Source organism: Notothenia coriiceps, unplaced genomic scaffold, assembly GCF_000735185.1.
Source record: "Notothenia coriiceps isolate Sejong01 unplaced genomic scaffold, NC01 NC01_scaffold00004049, whole genome shotgun sequence".
Lineage (NCBI taxonomy): Eukaryota > Metazoa > Chordata > Actinopteri > Perciformes > Nototheniidae > Notothenia > Notothenia coriiceps.
The window spans coordinates 242,892-260,007 of record NW_011336750.1 but is presented as its reverse complement, the minus strand read 5'-3'; the positions used below and the strand labels follow the sequence as shown (position 1 = coordinate 260,007).

The 17,116-nt window shown below is 39.2% G+C and overlaps 3 protein-coding genes across 3 annotated transcripts; 2 read left to right on the top strand and 1 right to left on the bottom strand.

Annotated features, from left to right (window-relative positions):
* Positions 1-538: 538 nt before the first annotated feature.
* Positions 539-3,884, top strand: chmp3 (charged multivesicular body protein 3). The gene is made up of 6 exons (XM_010767009.1): positions 539-707; positions 1,211-1,271; positions 1,631-1,810; positions 2,341-2,462; positions 2,620-2,734; positions 2,897-3,884. The coding sequence occupies exons 1-6, from the start codon at positions 663-665 to the stop codon at positions 3,034-3,036; spliced, it is 663 nt and encodes a 220-aa protein (XP_010765311.1). The 5' UTR covers positions 539-662; the 3' UTR covers positions 3,037-3,884.
* A 1,864-nt stretch (positions 3,885-5,748) lies between these two features.
* On the top strand, positions 5,749-12,772 carry reep1 (receptor accessory protein 1). The gene is made up of 8 exons (XM_010767010.1): positions 5,749-5,861; positions 7,386-7,458; positions 7,581-7,657; positions 7,759-7,879; positions 8,276-8,389; positions 8,562-8,727; positions 9,511-9,764; positions 10,709-12,772. The coding sequence occupies exons 1-8, from the start codon at positions 5,830-5,832 to the stop codon at positions 10,766-10,768; spliced, it is 897 nt and encodes a 298-aa protein (XP_010765312.1). The 5' UTR covers positions 5,749-5,829; the 3' UTR covers positions 10,769-12,772.
* Positions 12,773-12,832: 60 nt separating this feature from the next.
* mrpl35 (mitochondrial ribosomal protein L35) lies at positions 12,833-14,765 on the bottom strand. The gene is made up of 4 exons (XM_010767011.1): positions 14,629-14,765; positions 14,246-14,411; positions 13,205-13,349; positions 12,833-13,101 (listed from the first exon to the last, which is right to left on the bottom strand). The coding sequence occupies exons 1-4, from the start codon at positions 14,657-14,659 to the stop codon at positions 12,913-12,915; spliced, it is 531 nt and encodes a 176-aa protein (XP_010765313.1). The 5' UTR covers positions 14,660-14,765; the 3' UTR covers positions 12,833-12,912.
* Between the last annotated feature and the right edge of the window lie 2,351 nt (positions 14,766-17,116).

Here is a 17,116-nt window from a genome sequence, read left to right as displayed (position 1 = left end):
ACATATCCCTGCAAACAAATCTTTAGCATACTTATCATATTTTCGCAAAGACGATCAAATGTTTTGTCAAATCTTCAGTGACAAAGTTAATATTACTATCAAAAACCTGTAGAAAGACTACATTTATTTGTGGAATAGAAAACAAATAGAATCAAAACTAGCTGAAGACAAGGGGATTTCCCCTTTGGCTCATTGGCCGTGTATATTTGTACAGACTGTTTACTTAACACATCTCTAGCTTAGTTGCACAGATGTTAAGTTATTAGAATCTGTTAAAGTATTTAAAGTTCGTAGAAGATACTGATTCATAGGAGCTAAAAGGTGTGTGTTGTTCAATTGATTTGTATCATAATGAGAAACAGGTTTATGGTTGTGTTGGTCATTTTAATTTTAACTAGACAAAAAAAAGTTTTAACTGGTAAAAACAATGATTAGCCATAAAAACAAAATGGTATTGGTTGTTATCTGGTGATGTCCTCTTTACTTGAACATGTCTTTGTTTCCTCAGTTCTTTGATGAGGACCACATGGACTGAATGTTTCTTCATGTTCGGACTGAGCCCGAGGACCTGAGCGAGAACAGGAAGTGCTGGTTTTACAAGCAGAGCTAGCCAGCTAGTTTTAGGGAGGTGGGTTAGCTTTGCCTTTAACTCAGTCGTCACAATGGGGCTGTTCGGCAAATCGTCAGAAAAACCACCAAAAGACCTGGTGAGTACTCACTGCTGAACACAAAGACTGTCTTTGGGAGTTTTGTCCGTAGAAACAAAACAACGTTAGCGCCTTTTGCTAACCTGCTAACGTTAGCTGTCAGTGTAACTTCGTCCAATCTGTTGCTGCTTCTGTTGAGTGGACAGCTGACGTTACTCAATTAAACAAGTTAAAACAGTACCTGTAAAATACTTATAAGTTATGTGTACCGTATTTACGTTTTACGTCCGTTGTTATGCCTCTAATGTTGTTTTCTATACTGAGAACCAACTAGCTAGCATACGAGCTAACAGTAGTAACTGTCAGACGCCTCGATGTAAACAAATCCTGATTGTGTTAGCTCTAGCTTGGCTGACATCTTGATCTGTTACAGTTTAGCTGTTAAACGTTATACATTACTTTTGTCTAATGTTACACGTAGCGCTATGTTGAAGTGGGTGTCAAAAGTCATTGTAGCTGTTAAGGTAATTAATTCAATTTGTAATAACGTTGTATGATTTTAGGTCACTGAGTGGTCTCAAAAGATCAGGAAGGAAATGAGAGTGATTGACAGACAAATCCGAGGTAAGATACAGTCAGAATGTGACACTATCACTGAGCACCTGCAAATAGAAACAAATATGTTTATTGTAAAATGTATGTGCAGTGTATATATCTGCATTGTAGTTCCATGACAAACAATCATAAAACAACAAAGTATTTTAAATATATATAATATAGCTAAATCTTGAAGAATGTCACCTGTTGATTTGAACTACTGAGTTATCTCATTGTATTTTTAGCTTAGAAAATATATTGTATATAAGTATTAATAAAATGATGTTGTGTTTTTAAGATTGTATATCCCACAACACTCAATGACCATATTATATTAGTTGTATCAGTGTTTCTGTTGTATATAATATAATGCCCTTTTGTTTCAGATATTCAAAGGGAAGAAGAAAAAGTGAAAAGATCCATTAAAGATGCTGCCAAAAGGGGCCAGAGGGATGTGTGCGTGATTCTCGCAAAGGAGATGATTCAGTCAAAACGAGCCGTCACCAAACTTTACGCTTCCAAAGCTCACATGAACTCTGTGCTCCTCAGCATGAAGAATCAGCTCGGTGAGTTGGGGAGAACATCCACTGGGGCTTTAGGACAGGACAACTTATATCATACAGTGTTTCCCATACATTGATTTATTTGTGGCAGGCCGCCACAATTAAATATCGTCCGCCACAAATGGATCTCATTAAAAAAAAAAGTATTACTATTGTTATTATTATTATTATTATATATGATATTTTTGGGAGAATAAACCCCACAGATCCTCAACTCCGGTGTGTTTCACTCATTAACAACGCAACACAGAGCAATAAGATCGTTGTCTACAGTAGCCATGAACTCGCATGTATTATCTTCTTTGAGGGGGGGGACGGAGGATACATGCACCACCCAAATAGCCTAAGGGGCCTTTGGCTTTTCTTGCCGGGTGCGGTGCGGTGCCCCCACAAATAGAATCAAATTCTGTGGGAAACACTGTCATACATGTGTCAAATGATATACTGTCATCAGTCGAACCAGTGTGCTCATTTATAATAAAACATTATGTTCTGCATTCTAAGTAAAGGGATTGTATTTTGTGTGTTTATAGCTTTACTTCGTGTAGCTGGGGCCCTGCAGAAGAGCACAGAGGTGATGAAAGCGATGCAAAACCTAGTCAAAATCCCTGAGATCCAGGGAGCCATGAGGGAGCTTTCAAAGGAGATGATGAAGGTAAGCACCAGTGCCCAACATAAATGAAAACAATTCACTAAAAAATCAAGTTACTAGAAGAATTAAAACATTGCAACTAACTCTACTCACCATCTACCATGATTTCTGATTCTGGTCATTACTTTATTATAATGCAACATTGCATATTCATCTACAGGCTGGCATCATTGAGGAAATGCTTGAAGACACATTTGAGAGCATGGAAGATGGAGAGGACATGGAGGAAGCAGCCGAGGAGGAGGTTGACAAGATCCTCTTTGACATCACAGCAGGTGAAGACATTTGTTCTCATCTATATATCACAATATATTATAATATAACATTCCTGTTTTGTTTCTATTATAAAATGTTGAGGTCTAGTTTTTCTAGGAATTACACCACAGATTATTAATATTCGAGAATCCTCTGTTTCATGGCTCTATTTGCTTTGTCAGGTGCCCTTGGCAAAGCGCCCAGCAAAGTCACCGACGCCTTGCCGGAAATACAGCCCCCTGCAGCTGCTGCGGCTTCAGATGATGAGTCAGAGGAGGACATTGAAGAGATGCAGTCAAGATTGGCAGCTCTGAGGAGCTAAGGTGAACTGTACTGCTCTGTCAAAGTCAGTCTGCTCACTTTAATAAGGACAATTCTGGTGCTGGGTGTACAGTGCTAAGCATCCTCTCCACTCCATATTATAATTAACATAATCATTTGGGGTTAACTTTGTGCTACGACAGTTGGTGTCTTTAAAAAGCTTCTTTTTTTTATAGGAGGTTTTGTCTACTCTGCGCGAAGAAAATGTGTTTTGCTTTATTTTGTCTTTTATTATCGGGGGTGACCCTAGGTAAGTCTTTATTATCCAAAGTCAAACAGAAGGTTTAAGAAAGTGTATATAATGTAAGTATGGAAAGCCTGCTGTGCCTACAGTGCTTCATCATGTTCTTATGTCCTAAGTTACGGACTGGTTTGGATATTTATGATCCTAATAAGCGATTCAATAACTGCCCTGCACTTAAAACACTCCCTAGATCACTATTCAGCAGTTGTTACAAATCTGTTCAGATACATTTTGTAAGAAACAGCTGTTCTGTTTACTGCTAACATGCCTACATCTGAAACACTAGATGGTGGATGGATTTATCATTTTTGATAGTTGATTTCTGTAAAACCAAAATGTATCTGTTCTATGTGATCATACATGTTAAGTGCAGTCATCAGAAAAATGCACACATACTACCCCTAACCCATGTATTTTGCATTAACATTCAGCTTTTTAAATCTTAGACTTTGTGTTACGGTTGAGTTCCTTCCCAGCAGGAAGATGAAAAGGTTGGTTAGTGCAGAACTTATGTATTGTGGAAGTACTGTGTGTATACTTTTTCTGTGTGGATGGGGGAAAAAATAAGAAAATAAACTTTTAAGAATAAAGGTTGTTGGTATGCAGACTGCATTACACCAAATCGTGCTTTTAACAACAACGTACTTTACAGTTGGCCCCTTAACCTCACAGTCAGCACTGAACTCTTGGCAAAATCTTATCAGATATGAGCTTTAAAGGTCCAATGACATGCTTTTCCGGTTATTACCCGTCCCCTTGTGTGTTATGAAGGTTTTTCTGCATGTGAACGGTCTGCAGAGTCACAAACCCTCAAAGTACACCCTGTAGCGAGTAAAACTCTAACACAGAAAATACCTGTCTAGCTGCCCCAGAACGCCTTGTTGGAAATGTTTCTTTTTCCATTGTGTTCTTCCTGGGTACAGTGACGTGCCCATACCCTAATGGACCAATCCGTGGAGCCGTTACACACACGCACACGCACACACACACACACACACACACACACACACACTCAATCTTTTCTCAGCTGCAGCTCTGCCGATTTCTCCTCCCTGAGATGGCGGGACGCTGTGAGTCGGTGTGTGAACACACACACACAAAGTCCCAGCCAGGCTGTGTGTGTGTGTTCGGGCTGGGTTTCACTGTGTCTCGCTGTGTCTCGCTGTCTCGCAGACGGCCAGTGGGCTCATAGGGAGGGGGGGACAGGAGCTCCAATAAGCCGTTTAGGACAGAGAGTGAATACAGAGATGCTGTATGAGAAACAATGTGAGTTTGGAAAATTGCACAGTATAAATCTACTTTAGTAGACCTCAACAATGGAATTATGATCAGTAGAAATGGCCATGACATGGGACCTTTAAGGTCCTCTTGAACGGGTATGCTTGCAACAGCCCACTCAACAGGTCAGAAACTGAACTGCACTGAAATCTGCTTTGGTTGACACATCAACCTGTCCTGCTTAACAGCTAGTTCAGATAAGCGACTCAACAGTTAAGATTAAAATGAGTGATCTTTTATCATTCTGCTGTTCAGGTATTGCATTATCAATTATCATGTGTTGGTGGTATGACTCAGAATTCAAGTACATTATTGAGAAATGTAAATGTGAAAAGGGCAGGAAAAAAAGATTTTTGGTGTGGCATTTCCTGTTCCTTTTCCTTCAAAGTGGATTAGATTTCTACCAGCCGCAGCACTCCTTTAGTGGCTTTTGTTGTGCTTTAACAAAACCACGCCTCTGTTCTCAGGCTACAGTATGTAGGCCAGAGGCTGAACAATGCTAAATTACAGTAGCTCTAATGGAGCTGGTATTCAGGTGTGATGACCATGTCCATTTAGTTAAAGATTTGTAATGTTTTGTAAAATACTACATGGTCACATGTAAATCATAGAACAATGGATAAGTAAATTCACAGGAAATGAATGGGAAAACGTATTCGATTATCAATTCATAATTTCAGTTATCAAGCAAAAACGGCAACATGAGGTTTCACTGTTTTTATTTATTGTGTGAAAAATACAAAATAATATGGGATTCTGGACTGTTGGTCCGCCAAAGCAAATTACTTTAAAGATGTACATATAGAGAGAGATGTGATTGATAGGAAAAATAGCTTTATCCTTACCTACATGTTGACTATTTATAAATACATTCTCTAGTCAAAAGTAAACAACGTTTGTAGATCTCTGAGCAAATGATGAAGCTGCCATGTCTGCTTTTGGGCTTAATATGTACTTTGGGCCCCAGGGTACACACACTCTGAGTACCTATGGGGAGAGGGTGTCAGTATGGACTCCAAAGACAAATATTTCCTTTGAAGACCACCCCCAGGTAATGCCACATATCACAGCCAGGCAGCCTCAACTTTACCCAGCAGATACCCTGAGTATCCGTGCTGTCTGTGCAAGGCAACACTGCCATCTATGGATAAGAGCTGTAGTGTTTATTGTGCATCACGTTGCCGCCTGTGTGCGTCCAGACGTCGCCTCCTGACTGTCAACTGGAGGAAACTCCTCCCAGCAGACAGCGCGTCCTGTCGCCTTTCAAGCGCAATGGTCTCGTGGATCATCTCTAGACTTGTGGTGTAAGTCATTTTAATATTTATTTACATATGTTCTGTCATATAGTAGCTTAATAATAAATATGCGTTCCCTGTTATTGTGGCTATTTGAGACGCTCATTACGGTGCAGGAGCGGGGCGCTTTACAAGCCCCCGCAAATTGTCTAATATGTAATCGAAATCAGACCTCTGTGTCTAAGGAGAGCGGTGTATTATCATTTTTTGCTTGAAAAACAGTCCAAATTCTAACAGATTGCACTTTGCCATTTCATCAGCAGGAATGCTAGGCCTGTGTAGACCTGGTGTATTTCTGAACTGCGCTCAGTATCATGGCACTCTTTGTGTTTGTCAAGTGTCCTTATTTATCACAGACAAAGAGGTAACGTGATTTGCTGAATCATCTATTATCATCCATCAAGTGATATGAGTCAGATCCAGAAATCAGAGGCAGAGAGCTAAATGTCAGTGAGCAGCGCGATGACTGTCAGAACAACAGGAGCGGTCAGTGAGTGGAGCAATATGCTCTGTTGAAGTCTCATATTGGAAAAAACAAAAGGGATGGGTCAGCCTTCTCAGGTTACAATGCAAGAGTTGTTCATGTAATAAGAAATGAATGCATACATCCCGATACCCCCATTATAGCTGGAGCTTTGAATGATAACAAATAGGACGAGATTTAAGTTATGGTTATTTTCACCTGCACAAAGTATGAATCAGCGCCATTGCAGCCCGTGTGGAGTATTCTACCAACAGCAGGCCCAACCTTAAAATAGTGAGGCAAATACATTTAGATTAAAATATATGGTTTCATAGATGGAACCGTCTCAGCCTGCTTACAACCCTGTTATGTGCATGATTTTGGGTCCATTCTCCAACATGACATTCTCAGTAGCGTCTCCAACAGATGATCTGTTTATTTTTAGTGCCCTTGTGTTTCTTCGAAGCAAAGGCAGCGGGAGAGGTGCAACATGATGTGGGTCAGTAATTTGATCATGTCTCCCTCACAGCTGTTGCCTGGCTGTAACACTTCAACAGGGTCTCGGTGGGACACCCTGCAGCACAGGTGTCTGCATAGGAATTGAAATGTAAAGAAAAGCAATAAAACACTCAGGATTATAGCTGGAAGTTTAGCATCAGGACAGCTTGGTCAGCAAAATCAGCCAGGGATACATTTAACTTTTCATGGCTGATTTCCTAGTTTCTCTCTGGGGGGGGAAACCTTGTCGTTACCTGGCAACCTGTAAATCAGTTTAGATATGGTGGCATGTATCCCAGAAGGCTCATTTAATAAAATGAATGATTGTGTAAATGGATGAAAGAAGACAAAACATATCCAAATACTTTACATTTATGAAGGCAGGGTAATACATGTACTAGCCCAGGTCATTGAAAATATCTTCCTTAACACTGTATGTTTTCCAAAACTATTTATAACATTTAATATCTCTCGAATATTAAGATTGTTCTTGCATTTTTCAAACTATCTCTCGGACTGTAGTGTTAAATGTTTTGTTTCTCGAGTTAATGGGCACATTTTCTGCCTTCCAGACTTATCTTCGGTACGCTATATCCTGCGTACTCATCTTATAAAGCTGTGAAGTCGAAAGATGTGAAAGAATACGTAAGTATATCATTTGTATTTTTAGTGATGAGATCACATTCGGCCATGACTTCCTTTTATGTACAATTCTTGAAAGTGTTGTGTGTAACTACTTTAACTTTCACTGTTGTCCTACCTTTTAGGTAAAATGGATGATGTACTGGATAATATTTGCCCTATTCACTGCTGTGGAAGTGTTTACAGATATGTTTATTTGCTGGTAAGTGACTTGTTTTTAATGTTAAGTAATATAACATTATACTCCATGTTTATATCAAATGTGGAATGGAGTGGCTCCATCATTTTGTGTCTTTGGTGCAGGATTCCTTTCTACTATGAACTGAAGATAGCCTTTGTGGTGTGGCTGCTGTCCCCTTACACTAAGGGCTCCAGTGTGCTGTACAGGAAGTTTGTTCATCCCACGCTTTCCTCAAAAGAAAAGGTGAAATCCTTCCCTTTGTCGTACCTTCCTATTCTTCCACTGCTGGATTCAAGGAAAGTCTTTGGGGAAAATATTTAGTTTAAGTTAGCCTTCATGTTTTGTAACTAATAGAATTTGAGCTTTGCAGCTGTCCAGAGAACAAAAGTGCCCTTTGAGTTTTTTCTACTTTTGCTGTTAAAGATGTGTTGGCAGGACAGGATAGAGGAAATGTCAGTGTTCCTCCCTTTCTCCTTTCCTTTTTCCTCCTAAGTCAGGAAACACATTAGTGAGTTGGAGAAGATAAGTAAGGCAATTAAGCATAATAGAAGCGCATGTCAACACAGCACATACATTAAGGACTAACCTAATAACGAGGGGGACAAGGTTAACATCATTTTGTTTCTGTCCTTGTTACAGGACATTGACGAGTATATCTGCCAAGCCAAGGACAAAAGCTATGACACACTGGTGCATTTTGGGAGAAAAGGGCTGAATGTTGCCGCCACAGCTGCCGTCCTGGCTGCAACAAAGGTAACGCAAACTCTGGATATTTGGTTTGTTTTGACCTGGGGGTACAGTAGAGGGGCATATGCACATAGGCTTATTGTGTATTTGTTTTTAAAGTAGCCTATTGTCAGGATGATCTATGTTGTTGACACACTGCCACTGACACTAGATGAAAACCTTGTGTTACCTTTTCTAGAGCCAAGGGGTTTTGTCAGACAGATTGAGGAGCTTCAGTATGCAGGATCTGTCTTCTTGTGAGTCTGACACCAGTCAAACCGGCCCTGACCCTTCGCAGCCTGCAGAAGCAGCACAAACTCGAACCAGGTCCATGATGCGCAGCAAGTCGGAGAGCTGTAACAAGGGTGAGCATACATTACTCTGGCCCAGGAAATTGTTATTGGGGCGTAATAAAACTCCCTTGTAGTGCTGACAATATAAGCCATAATGGTGCTATTATAACACAATAATAGTGCCTGCATGGTTCGTTTGTGTAAAACAGATTATCTTTTAGATTTCTGTCTTCCTGTTCCAGCTTGTTTAAGCCGTCAGATATTGTTTAGAGCCTCTGCGTTCCTGAGTGGCCCCGAAACGTCGGTCCTGCCTTCCTGTTTGGAGCAGGTCAGGCGTCGCGGGCCTGCCAGGCTCACCACCCTGTGATTAAACTCACATGTAGCTGGGGGGGATTTGTTCCCAACATCATGTGGAAGCAGTTGTTGTTTGTTAAATTCTGGATCGTGTCCTTAAATATTTGTTCTCAGCTGATAATTCTTTTTTTGAGGAGGAAATTAAGACATTACATTAAGACAGAAATGTTAACATTGGAACACAATTGTCCGCTGTGTAAAGACATAATAACCTTTTTATCGAACAAGGAATTAAGATAATCTGTTAATATCTGAGAATAATAATAGCATTTACTCAATTATGGATCCTCTCAATTTAAAGGATAAACTAAGGTTATGTTATGGTATTGGCACCAAATCCCATTAAAACACAAAAATGTTAACTTAACTTCAATTATTTATGATCTTCACATCATAAGAACTTTCCTAATTCTCAATGATGTCAATAAGAGCAGTTACACACATTCAATAAACCAGAGACACGTTGTTCATGCCTTCCACTGATCCTTCTTCATGGCACAGATTTTGACATGACTGAGTATGAGATGTTGGGTATGGGTCAATGGGAGTCCAAGGAGTCGCTGTCCCAGACCATTTCACCCTCTGAGTCCGAGTCCACACTCATTACGTCCTCTCTGACGCCCCAGTCCTCCCCACCCTCCACACCCTCCCCACCTCCCTCTCCTGCTCCGGAGGAAACTGAGGAGGTGGAGAAAGGGCTGCCGGTAGCATCAAGCTCTCCACTGCTGAGGCTGATGAAGAGGAAGGCTCCTGAGGTACAATGCCTCGTCAGCGTGGCTTCTCAGCTGCTGCCTGAATCTAACTGGCCCTTGAGAATGGGGATTTACTCACCGATTCACTCATTTCTGTTGCTGAGTAGCTAAATGAATCATCACAGTTCAGAACTCCTGAAACTGTGGAGGGTGTTTGGTGGGTTTATTGTTTGGTTCAAATGAACGTGTGATCTTGCATGGGTGCTCACTGGTTTTGAAATGTGGCATGGGGAACAAAATATAAACGTGGATTTAAAACACTGCTTTCCAGCCCTGATAATAACTTGATAATGTGATGTTTATTGAAATGATTTTCCATAATCAGTCCCTAGGTGTGAACCCCAAATTGGTTTTCATTAATACATTTTAACATCTAATATAACCTTTTCTAGCATGTGTTGCTTAATTGAGCTGCACTGTTCTAAGGACACAGCGGCAATATTCTATATTTTTCTTACTGTTGACAAATCCCATGAAAAAAACCCCCGAAATTGACTGTATTGATTCTACAAATAAGTATTGTCTTTTTTACTTTAAGACTGATATTACTTATTCCTCTTTGCCAAACACCACTTGTTGTCTAAAAATAACACACAAAAAAAAACCTGATCCACACAGCTGCACTGGTTCCTATTAGATTGAACATTGGCACTGTATTTTAGTTAAAACTATCCCAGATACTGTACATGCATCTTGCTGCCCTTAACACTCAGTAAACATATTTAATAATCCACAGCAACAAATAGTCCCCAACAAATGCTTCCAAAAATATGCAGTTTAAAAAATCTATTAAATACGTTTGACCTGTTTTAATAGATGTATGTCCTTAGTAGGAACTTCTGGGCTTTGGACAAGAAGAAACATACAAAAATAAAGCCAGCAGCAGTATCCTTTTAATAATGTGTATAAATAAATTAAATACTGTCTTTATTTGTCTTCCCTTCTAGCCTCCTCTTAGAGTCTTAAGGCCTCTCACAAGATCCAGGAGTGCTTTCTCCGAACAATGAAGCCATGTGAAACTGTCCTAAAGACTCCAGCTGCCTTCGCTGCAAGAAGTAAAAAATATGAATGGCCAAAAGCTACATGACTGAAGCAGCCATGCTTTGGAATAAGGTATTACCAAAGTGACCTATGATGACCCCTCTATTTATATAACATCTTGTGGCTCATGATTTGAAAAACATTGAGGGTTGTGACATCGAGTGCATATGAATGAATGGTTTCCATGCTGATAGACCTTTTGATTTGATGGGTTATTTTATATGTTTTTATGTACGGTGTGTGTGTTACTTCATCTTTCTGATTTGATTGTTTTTGTATATCAGGTTTGGATAGGCAATTGCATGCGTGTCTTCCCAGCCATTGGTCCGCTGTTAACTAACAGAATGTAGTTTCATGAATACTACAAGCCGGAGTGAGAGTGACATGGTCAATGTAAAAGAATGTAGTAAAAGCCAATGTTCAATAGAAAACAAATGTCTTACCCCCATTCAATCTGTTCTATAGAAGCATCTACGATCAGCTGCATTCTGCACTGATTAATTCTCATTTTATTCAAAAATCACTCTTCTGAGTTTAAACATCCTACCTTTGTAAAACTGAACACCAGTGGCAGACAATATTTTGTTACGCACCTCTATTAAAGCCTTAAAGAAAGACGTAACAACCTAAAATGTCTCAACATAAGTATTTCTAACAAATATGTTCTCATTAAACAACCATTTTGCACTATGTTTACTATTTAAAAAGGCTGCCCTCAATGCTCCTAAATGGCCTAAAATATACATAAACATTTATTCATAACAAATTAATAGCTGAATATTATCACTAAAACTTTATTTCTTTTTTCTGTGGTAAAGGTATTCACACCACAGAAAAATGAATTCACTACTACAGGAGGTTATGGAGTTTACCGTTTTTGACAATCTACTGTTCATTTTTTAAGCATTTAACTGATCATTCATTTGGCAATGGTCGGCCATTTAGGAATATGATACTTTGAGCTTTAGCAGAAATAGGCTATACCGTGAGTCAATATTTATTAAATATAAACATGGTTATTTTTCCGTGTTTGAAATCACTGTGTAGTGCTCTGCTGTTAACGAAGCAACACTAAACCCAACAATCTTCTGCTCCCTGATTTTTAAGAATTCATTAGAGTGACTTTATTAGTTTACAAACTTACATTTAAGTTTAAATTGCTTGTTGATACACTCTATGTTTTCATCCTTTACTTAATTCACTGAGCCTGGGACAAAGCAACATTTCACACAATATCACTGTGTTGGTTGATGGATAGACTTCTGCCATAGATCTATCATTTTCATCTTTGTATCGGTTTCAGTAAGAGTCTGAAGTTTGAAACGAAAGCTTCTCAGGTACAACTGTTCTGTCTACACGTCACTCACTCTGATGTTGTAGATACACTTATGCACATAAATTGTCCTTTTAAATGGACTTTTGGTGAAAAAAATGAAACAGGAAAAATCGATTATGTGTTTCAACGTTAGTAGTATCAGTGTTAGTGATGGATGTGATATCCTATTAAAATTCATGCAAAGCAAAAGAGAAAAAAAATGTTGCTAAGAAGCAGATTTGTATACATGTGCGTAAACTGAAACTCATCATTGCATGATGTTTGTTATTAATTTGTATGAACATTTGATTTAAGTGATTTTGCTCAGACACCTTGCAGGTAAACAGTGAATCCTTTTGTCATGTTCTGTTGCTTTGTAGAAAGAATATGAAATGTTCTGACTATACATCCATGTTGGCTATACCTATGAATACTGTCTTATTTACTGGTAAATGTGCCACTTTGACTTCATTCATGAGGAGATACCACTTAAGTTATCCTAAGAAATGTAGTTCTGGCAGGCCAGAATGTCAAAATAATTCAAATTCAACCTTATTGTGAAATACAAAAGTGAAGTGATGAAATGATGGTTAATCGCTATCAATTAATTGTTCTACTGGGTCAAATAGTAAGTAAAGAATTGACTGTGTTCTAATCTTTGACTGTGTTCTAGTCTTTTTTTGTCTTTAAAAAAACAGGCATTTAAAAAGGAAAGGATCATTTAACATGATTTTATTACTTATTTAACATTATAATAAAACACAAAAAGAAGATGTCACCACATGAACCAGCACATTACACTTTGAGGTTGACCCGATCGTGGTACTTCAGGTACGGATCATTAACAAACCAGTTCCTCCTTTTCCAAAACGAGGTTGTCATTCTATCCAAAAGCTTTGTTTGTGATTTGTTACAGAATACATGCTCCCTCAGGCGGTTTCGCCGAGCAGGCATCTTCTTCCACTGTTTCTTTTTGTATCCAGCCTGTAAACAATGTCCACAGGAAGACAGATTGGCAACATGTTCAAAAAAATGTGCAAAGACAAGAAATGGCTGATCTTGGCAGTTCTAAGCAAATGATTCATACCTTGCGTCTTATCCAAAGGTCACAGTGCAGCCTCATGAATCTCTCCGTCACAGATTTGACAGACTTCCTTTTCCCCTTCTTCAGACTGACATAGGTCAGACTTCGGCTTGGCTGTTGAGTCAGACTGGGAATAAGAGCTGAAACCCTACAACAACACAGAGTAGAGAAAGGTAACATGAATTGCTAATCAGAATCAGGGAAATCCCAAGATCCATAACTATGAGACTCTCAGGCCTTTTTGAGGCTAGCTGCTTAAAAGGTGGGGTAGGTATTATGTAAGGTTGAGAAACCGGCTCGAGATACACTTTTCGTTATATTCCATGGAATGCTCTTAACATCCCGATAGCAATGAATATCTGAAGTGCTTTGACAAAAAATCCATAAAAAGATTTCATCTGTGGAAGCCGTAATACTGTAAAAAGCACGACTAATCATTTTAGCCGGCCCGGCTAAAATAACTGGATGGCCTACCTGCCTGTCAGCCTTCCATCTGTGCACAAACTGTGGCAGATTTTTTCCGGCTGTGTATTTTCAAATTCTAGCGCACTCGAGCTGGTTTCTCCAAAATTACCTACCCCACCTTTAACACAAGTGTTTGTTTTATTTGGTCGGGATTGAGGAATAGCATTTTGATTGTGGTGCTTAACTCTTTTGGATGTCCAATCTTCACGTCACATAATTACAAAACTAATTCTCAAATGACAAGTAGTAGATATTGAATACAATATCCTTGTTGCTACTGACTTTAATCTTAACCCAAATGTGTTTTCATGCATGGTATAACATTAAGTAATATTATATATGTTGTGATAGCAAGATATCCCTCAAATGGAACAGAGCAAACCACTGGAAACAGCCCCAGAAAACTTGTGTTATATTCTATTGCCTATAGTGTCAATGTAAGTTGTGTTCTCTCACACGATGAATAGTAGAGTTATAAAGATACATGTGTTGATAATATTCAACTATGAAGTGGTGACGGGCTTTGGTTATTAACTGTCCACTGAACAGTAGTCTGGTTATCAGAAGGAGTTGTTGTACCGTTGAAGGATGCTGAAGCGGGGCGTCAGGCACACCGCAGCCCGCAGAGGAGCGCGGACAGCGGCTGCAGCAGAGCCGTAGAGAGGGGCAGGCTGGATGAGGCTGGAGAGCGGACAGAGCTGCGTTGTCCTGGCACACAGAGAGACAGACAGCGGCCTCAGCAGCCCTGTCAGACACAAGGACAACATGACAGCGCTGAGAAAACCTAGCACTGTGGCTAGTTAGCTATTTTAGCAACTCCACGTACTGACTGTGATAACACACATGTGTTCGCACAATTATGCCAAAAGTTCAGTGAATTAGAATATGGAACCATACTAAACATTTACATGGTGAAGGGAGTGAGATAATACAAGTTGTAATGTCAAATTCTCAGTACATACCAGACACCCTTCTTGCAAAGGCGGCCGCCATCTTTTCTACTGGAATGTTCGCGCAAGTACGGAGTCCTGTTAGGACAAATGTCACTGTTATTACATTCAACGCATGGATCTAACGTAAATACGAAACGGTGCATTACCGCCACCTACCAATTGTTACTCACATGTTGTATGATTTTATTCTCAGAAAAATATGGCGAAATTACAGTTTTGTTGTATTTGGTTTATAAATATATATTTCCTAATTTTGCTATTGTATCTTTCTAACCAACAACATTTCAGAGGCAACAAGTGTACTTTTTACCACTCTACATGTATTTGATATCCATTTAAATTATATAGATTTTTAAAACATGACAATTTAAGATATGGACAACAGTCCTGTTAATAATAACCAACAGCAAAGGAAATGTGCTGCCCTTTGCAACAATTATATGCTTCTTACATGTAAATGCATCATGAATAACAAATCCACTAATGAAATATACACTGACATTTTGTATACTTAAATGTATTAACCATAAAACTAACTGTACTTTTATTAGAGTTTAAATGAATGCAGGAATTTGGAATGGAGTAGCTTGTTTCCACATTCTAACTATGTTCACTTAAGTAAAGGATCAATACCTCTTGCATCACTGCTGTCTGGTATTGAAATACAAACAAGACAGACCAACCATATAATTAGTGTGTATGAGGTTAAGTACTCTGGCATCAACTTTCTGTGCATGTTATACTTCTGAACACAGTCTTGTTTGCAACTCTTAGCTGTATCTGTCTTTCTACTCCATGGTTGTGTCACACTCAGTAAACATGTTTATCTGAACTACAGATCTGCTATTTGTCACAGTCACATTTGATGTTTATATAATGTGGAAGAAATGTTCAGTGCAGTGTGACCAAACCACATATTTGTTAGAGGGATTTCCCTTTTTTCTTCAGTCTGGTAAACCTTGCAGTATCCCCTGAATACATATTCTTCATGACACACATTATTACCTGTCATTGCAGGAAATGCACACGGGCAACTACACTGAACAAAAATATAAACGCAACACTTTTGTTTTTGCTCCCATTTTTCATGAGATGAACTCAAAGATCTAAAACATTTTCTACATACACAAAATAACAATTTCTCTCAAATATTGTTCACAAATCTGAAAAAATCTGTGATAGTGAGCACTTCTCCTTTGCCGAGATAATCCATCCCACCTCACAGGTGTGGCATATCAAGATGCTGATTAGACAGCATGATTATTGCACAGGTGTGCCTTAGGCTGGCCACAATAAAAGGCCACTCTGAAACGTGCATTTTTGCTTTGTTGGGGGGGTCTGGGGGGGTCCGAAAACCAGTCAGTATCTGGTGTGACTGTTAGGATTAGGGTTAGGGTTAGGGTTAGGGTAATGTTGTGAATCGAATGGCCCATGGTGGTGGTGGGGTTATGGTATGGACAGGCTTATGTTATGGACGACGAACCCAGGCCACTCGATTCACAACATTACCCTAACCCTAACCCTCACACCAGATACTGACTGGTTTTCGGACCCCCCCAGACCCCCGGGAACGTTGTTAATATAACGAAGAATGTACATTTACGTAGTACTTATTGTTTAGGTGATTAACTTTAGATGTGACTGTAAAACATATAAGATTTACATAATTGGTATTTTGGTATTGACCATGAAAATAATCTCAATTTACTTACGGTCTTAAATCCTACCTCATCGACAAAGGTGTAAGATTGATACAAGTGAATTTCATTTCCTAGTTATGGAGAACGTAGTGACGACAGACCATTAACTTTATGTTGTTCTGTCTGGTTGGATATTTAATCACACATACTCCAATTCATGATGAATACCGTTAGTTGAAAGACTACACGTCAATATGAAGACTTGTGGAATCAGAACAAACGTTGAGAATCGGACATAGACAGAAAGATGAGGTATACCAACACAGTGTGAGTTCATTGTACAAATAGGACTTGATGTCTAGACGATAAACAGTGTCAGTGTAAACTGACAATATTATTACACCTTATGTTACAAAGTCACGTCACACTGGTTGGTGGTAGAAACAAACAATACTCCCTAAAGGGAAAAAGAAGGGGTCAGACCATTTGGAACGATCATAGGGGACGTTATGGATAAGAGTACCGTGTGTAATAATGGTCAGTAATGCCTTTACGTGTGCGTGCCGTTGATGTGACTTGTTTGGTATAGTGCGTGTGAAAACAAAACGAGGGTAAAAAGTACTTACTGGTTTCTAGATTTTGTAACAGATAGTATGTGTTGTTATGTTAAGAGAGTTTATAACAAGTGTATTTAGACTTTTTTAGACCACTATCACTCGTAAGAGGAAAACGGCTCCTATTAGGTAGGGTGAGAGTGTCCACACCGTATAGTTATACGACTAATCTCGTCGTACTAATAAAATGTGTCACAGGAATCCACCGTGATTTCCGGTTAGACTTTGCACGTAAAACGAAAT

Excerpts from the sequence above, each read along its gene's own strand:
- chmp3 (XM_010767009.1), top strand. The coding sequence starts at position 663 with ATGGGGCTGTTCGGCAAATCGTCAGAAAAACCACCAAAAGACCTG. Across the intron at positions 1,811-2,340 it reads CAGCATGAAGAATCAGCTCG|CTTTACTTCGTGTAGCTGGG; the intron begins GTGAGTTGGGGA and ends GTGTGTTTATAG. Across the intron at positions 2,463-2,619 it reads TTTCAAAGGAGATGATGAAG|GCTGGCATCATTGAGGAAAT; the intron begins GTAAGCACCAGT and ends ATTCATCTACAG.
- reep1 (XM_010767010.1), top strand. The coding sequence starts at position 5,830 with ATGGTCTCGTGGATCATCTCTAGACTTGTGGT. Across the intron at positions 7,459-7,580 it reads CGAAAGATGTGAAAGAATAC|GTAAAATGGATGATGTACTG; the intron begins GTAAGTATATCA and ends CCTACCTTTTAG. Across the intron at positions 8,390-8,561 it reads CCGTCCTGGCTGCAACAAAG|AGCCAAGGGGTTTTGTCAGA; the intron begins GTAACGCAAACT and ends TACCTTTTCTAG.
- mrpl35 (XM_010767011.1), bottom strand. The coding sequence starts at position 14,659 with ATGGCGGCCGCCTTTGCAAGAAGGGTGTCTG. Across the intron at positions 14,412-14,628 it reads CTTTGCAAGAAGGGTGTCTG|GGCTGCTGAGGCCGCTGTCT; the intron begins GTATGTACTGAG and ends TGTGTCTGACAG. Across the intron at positions 13,102-13,204 it reads ACCTTTGGATAAGACGCAAG|GCTGGATACAAAAAGAAACA; the intron begins GTATGAATCATT and ends CATTGTTTACAG.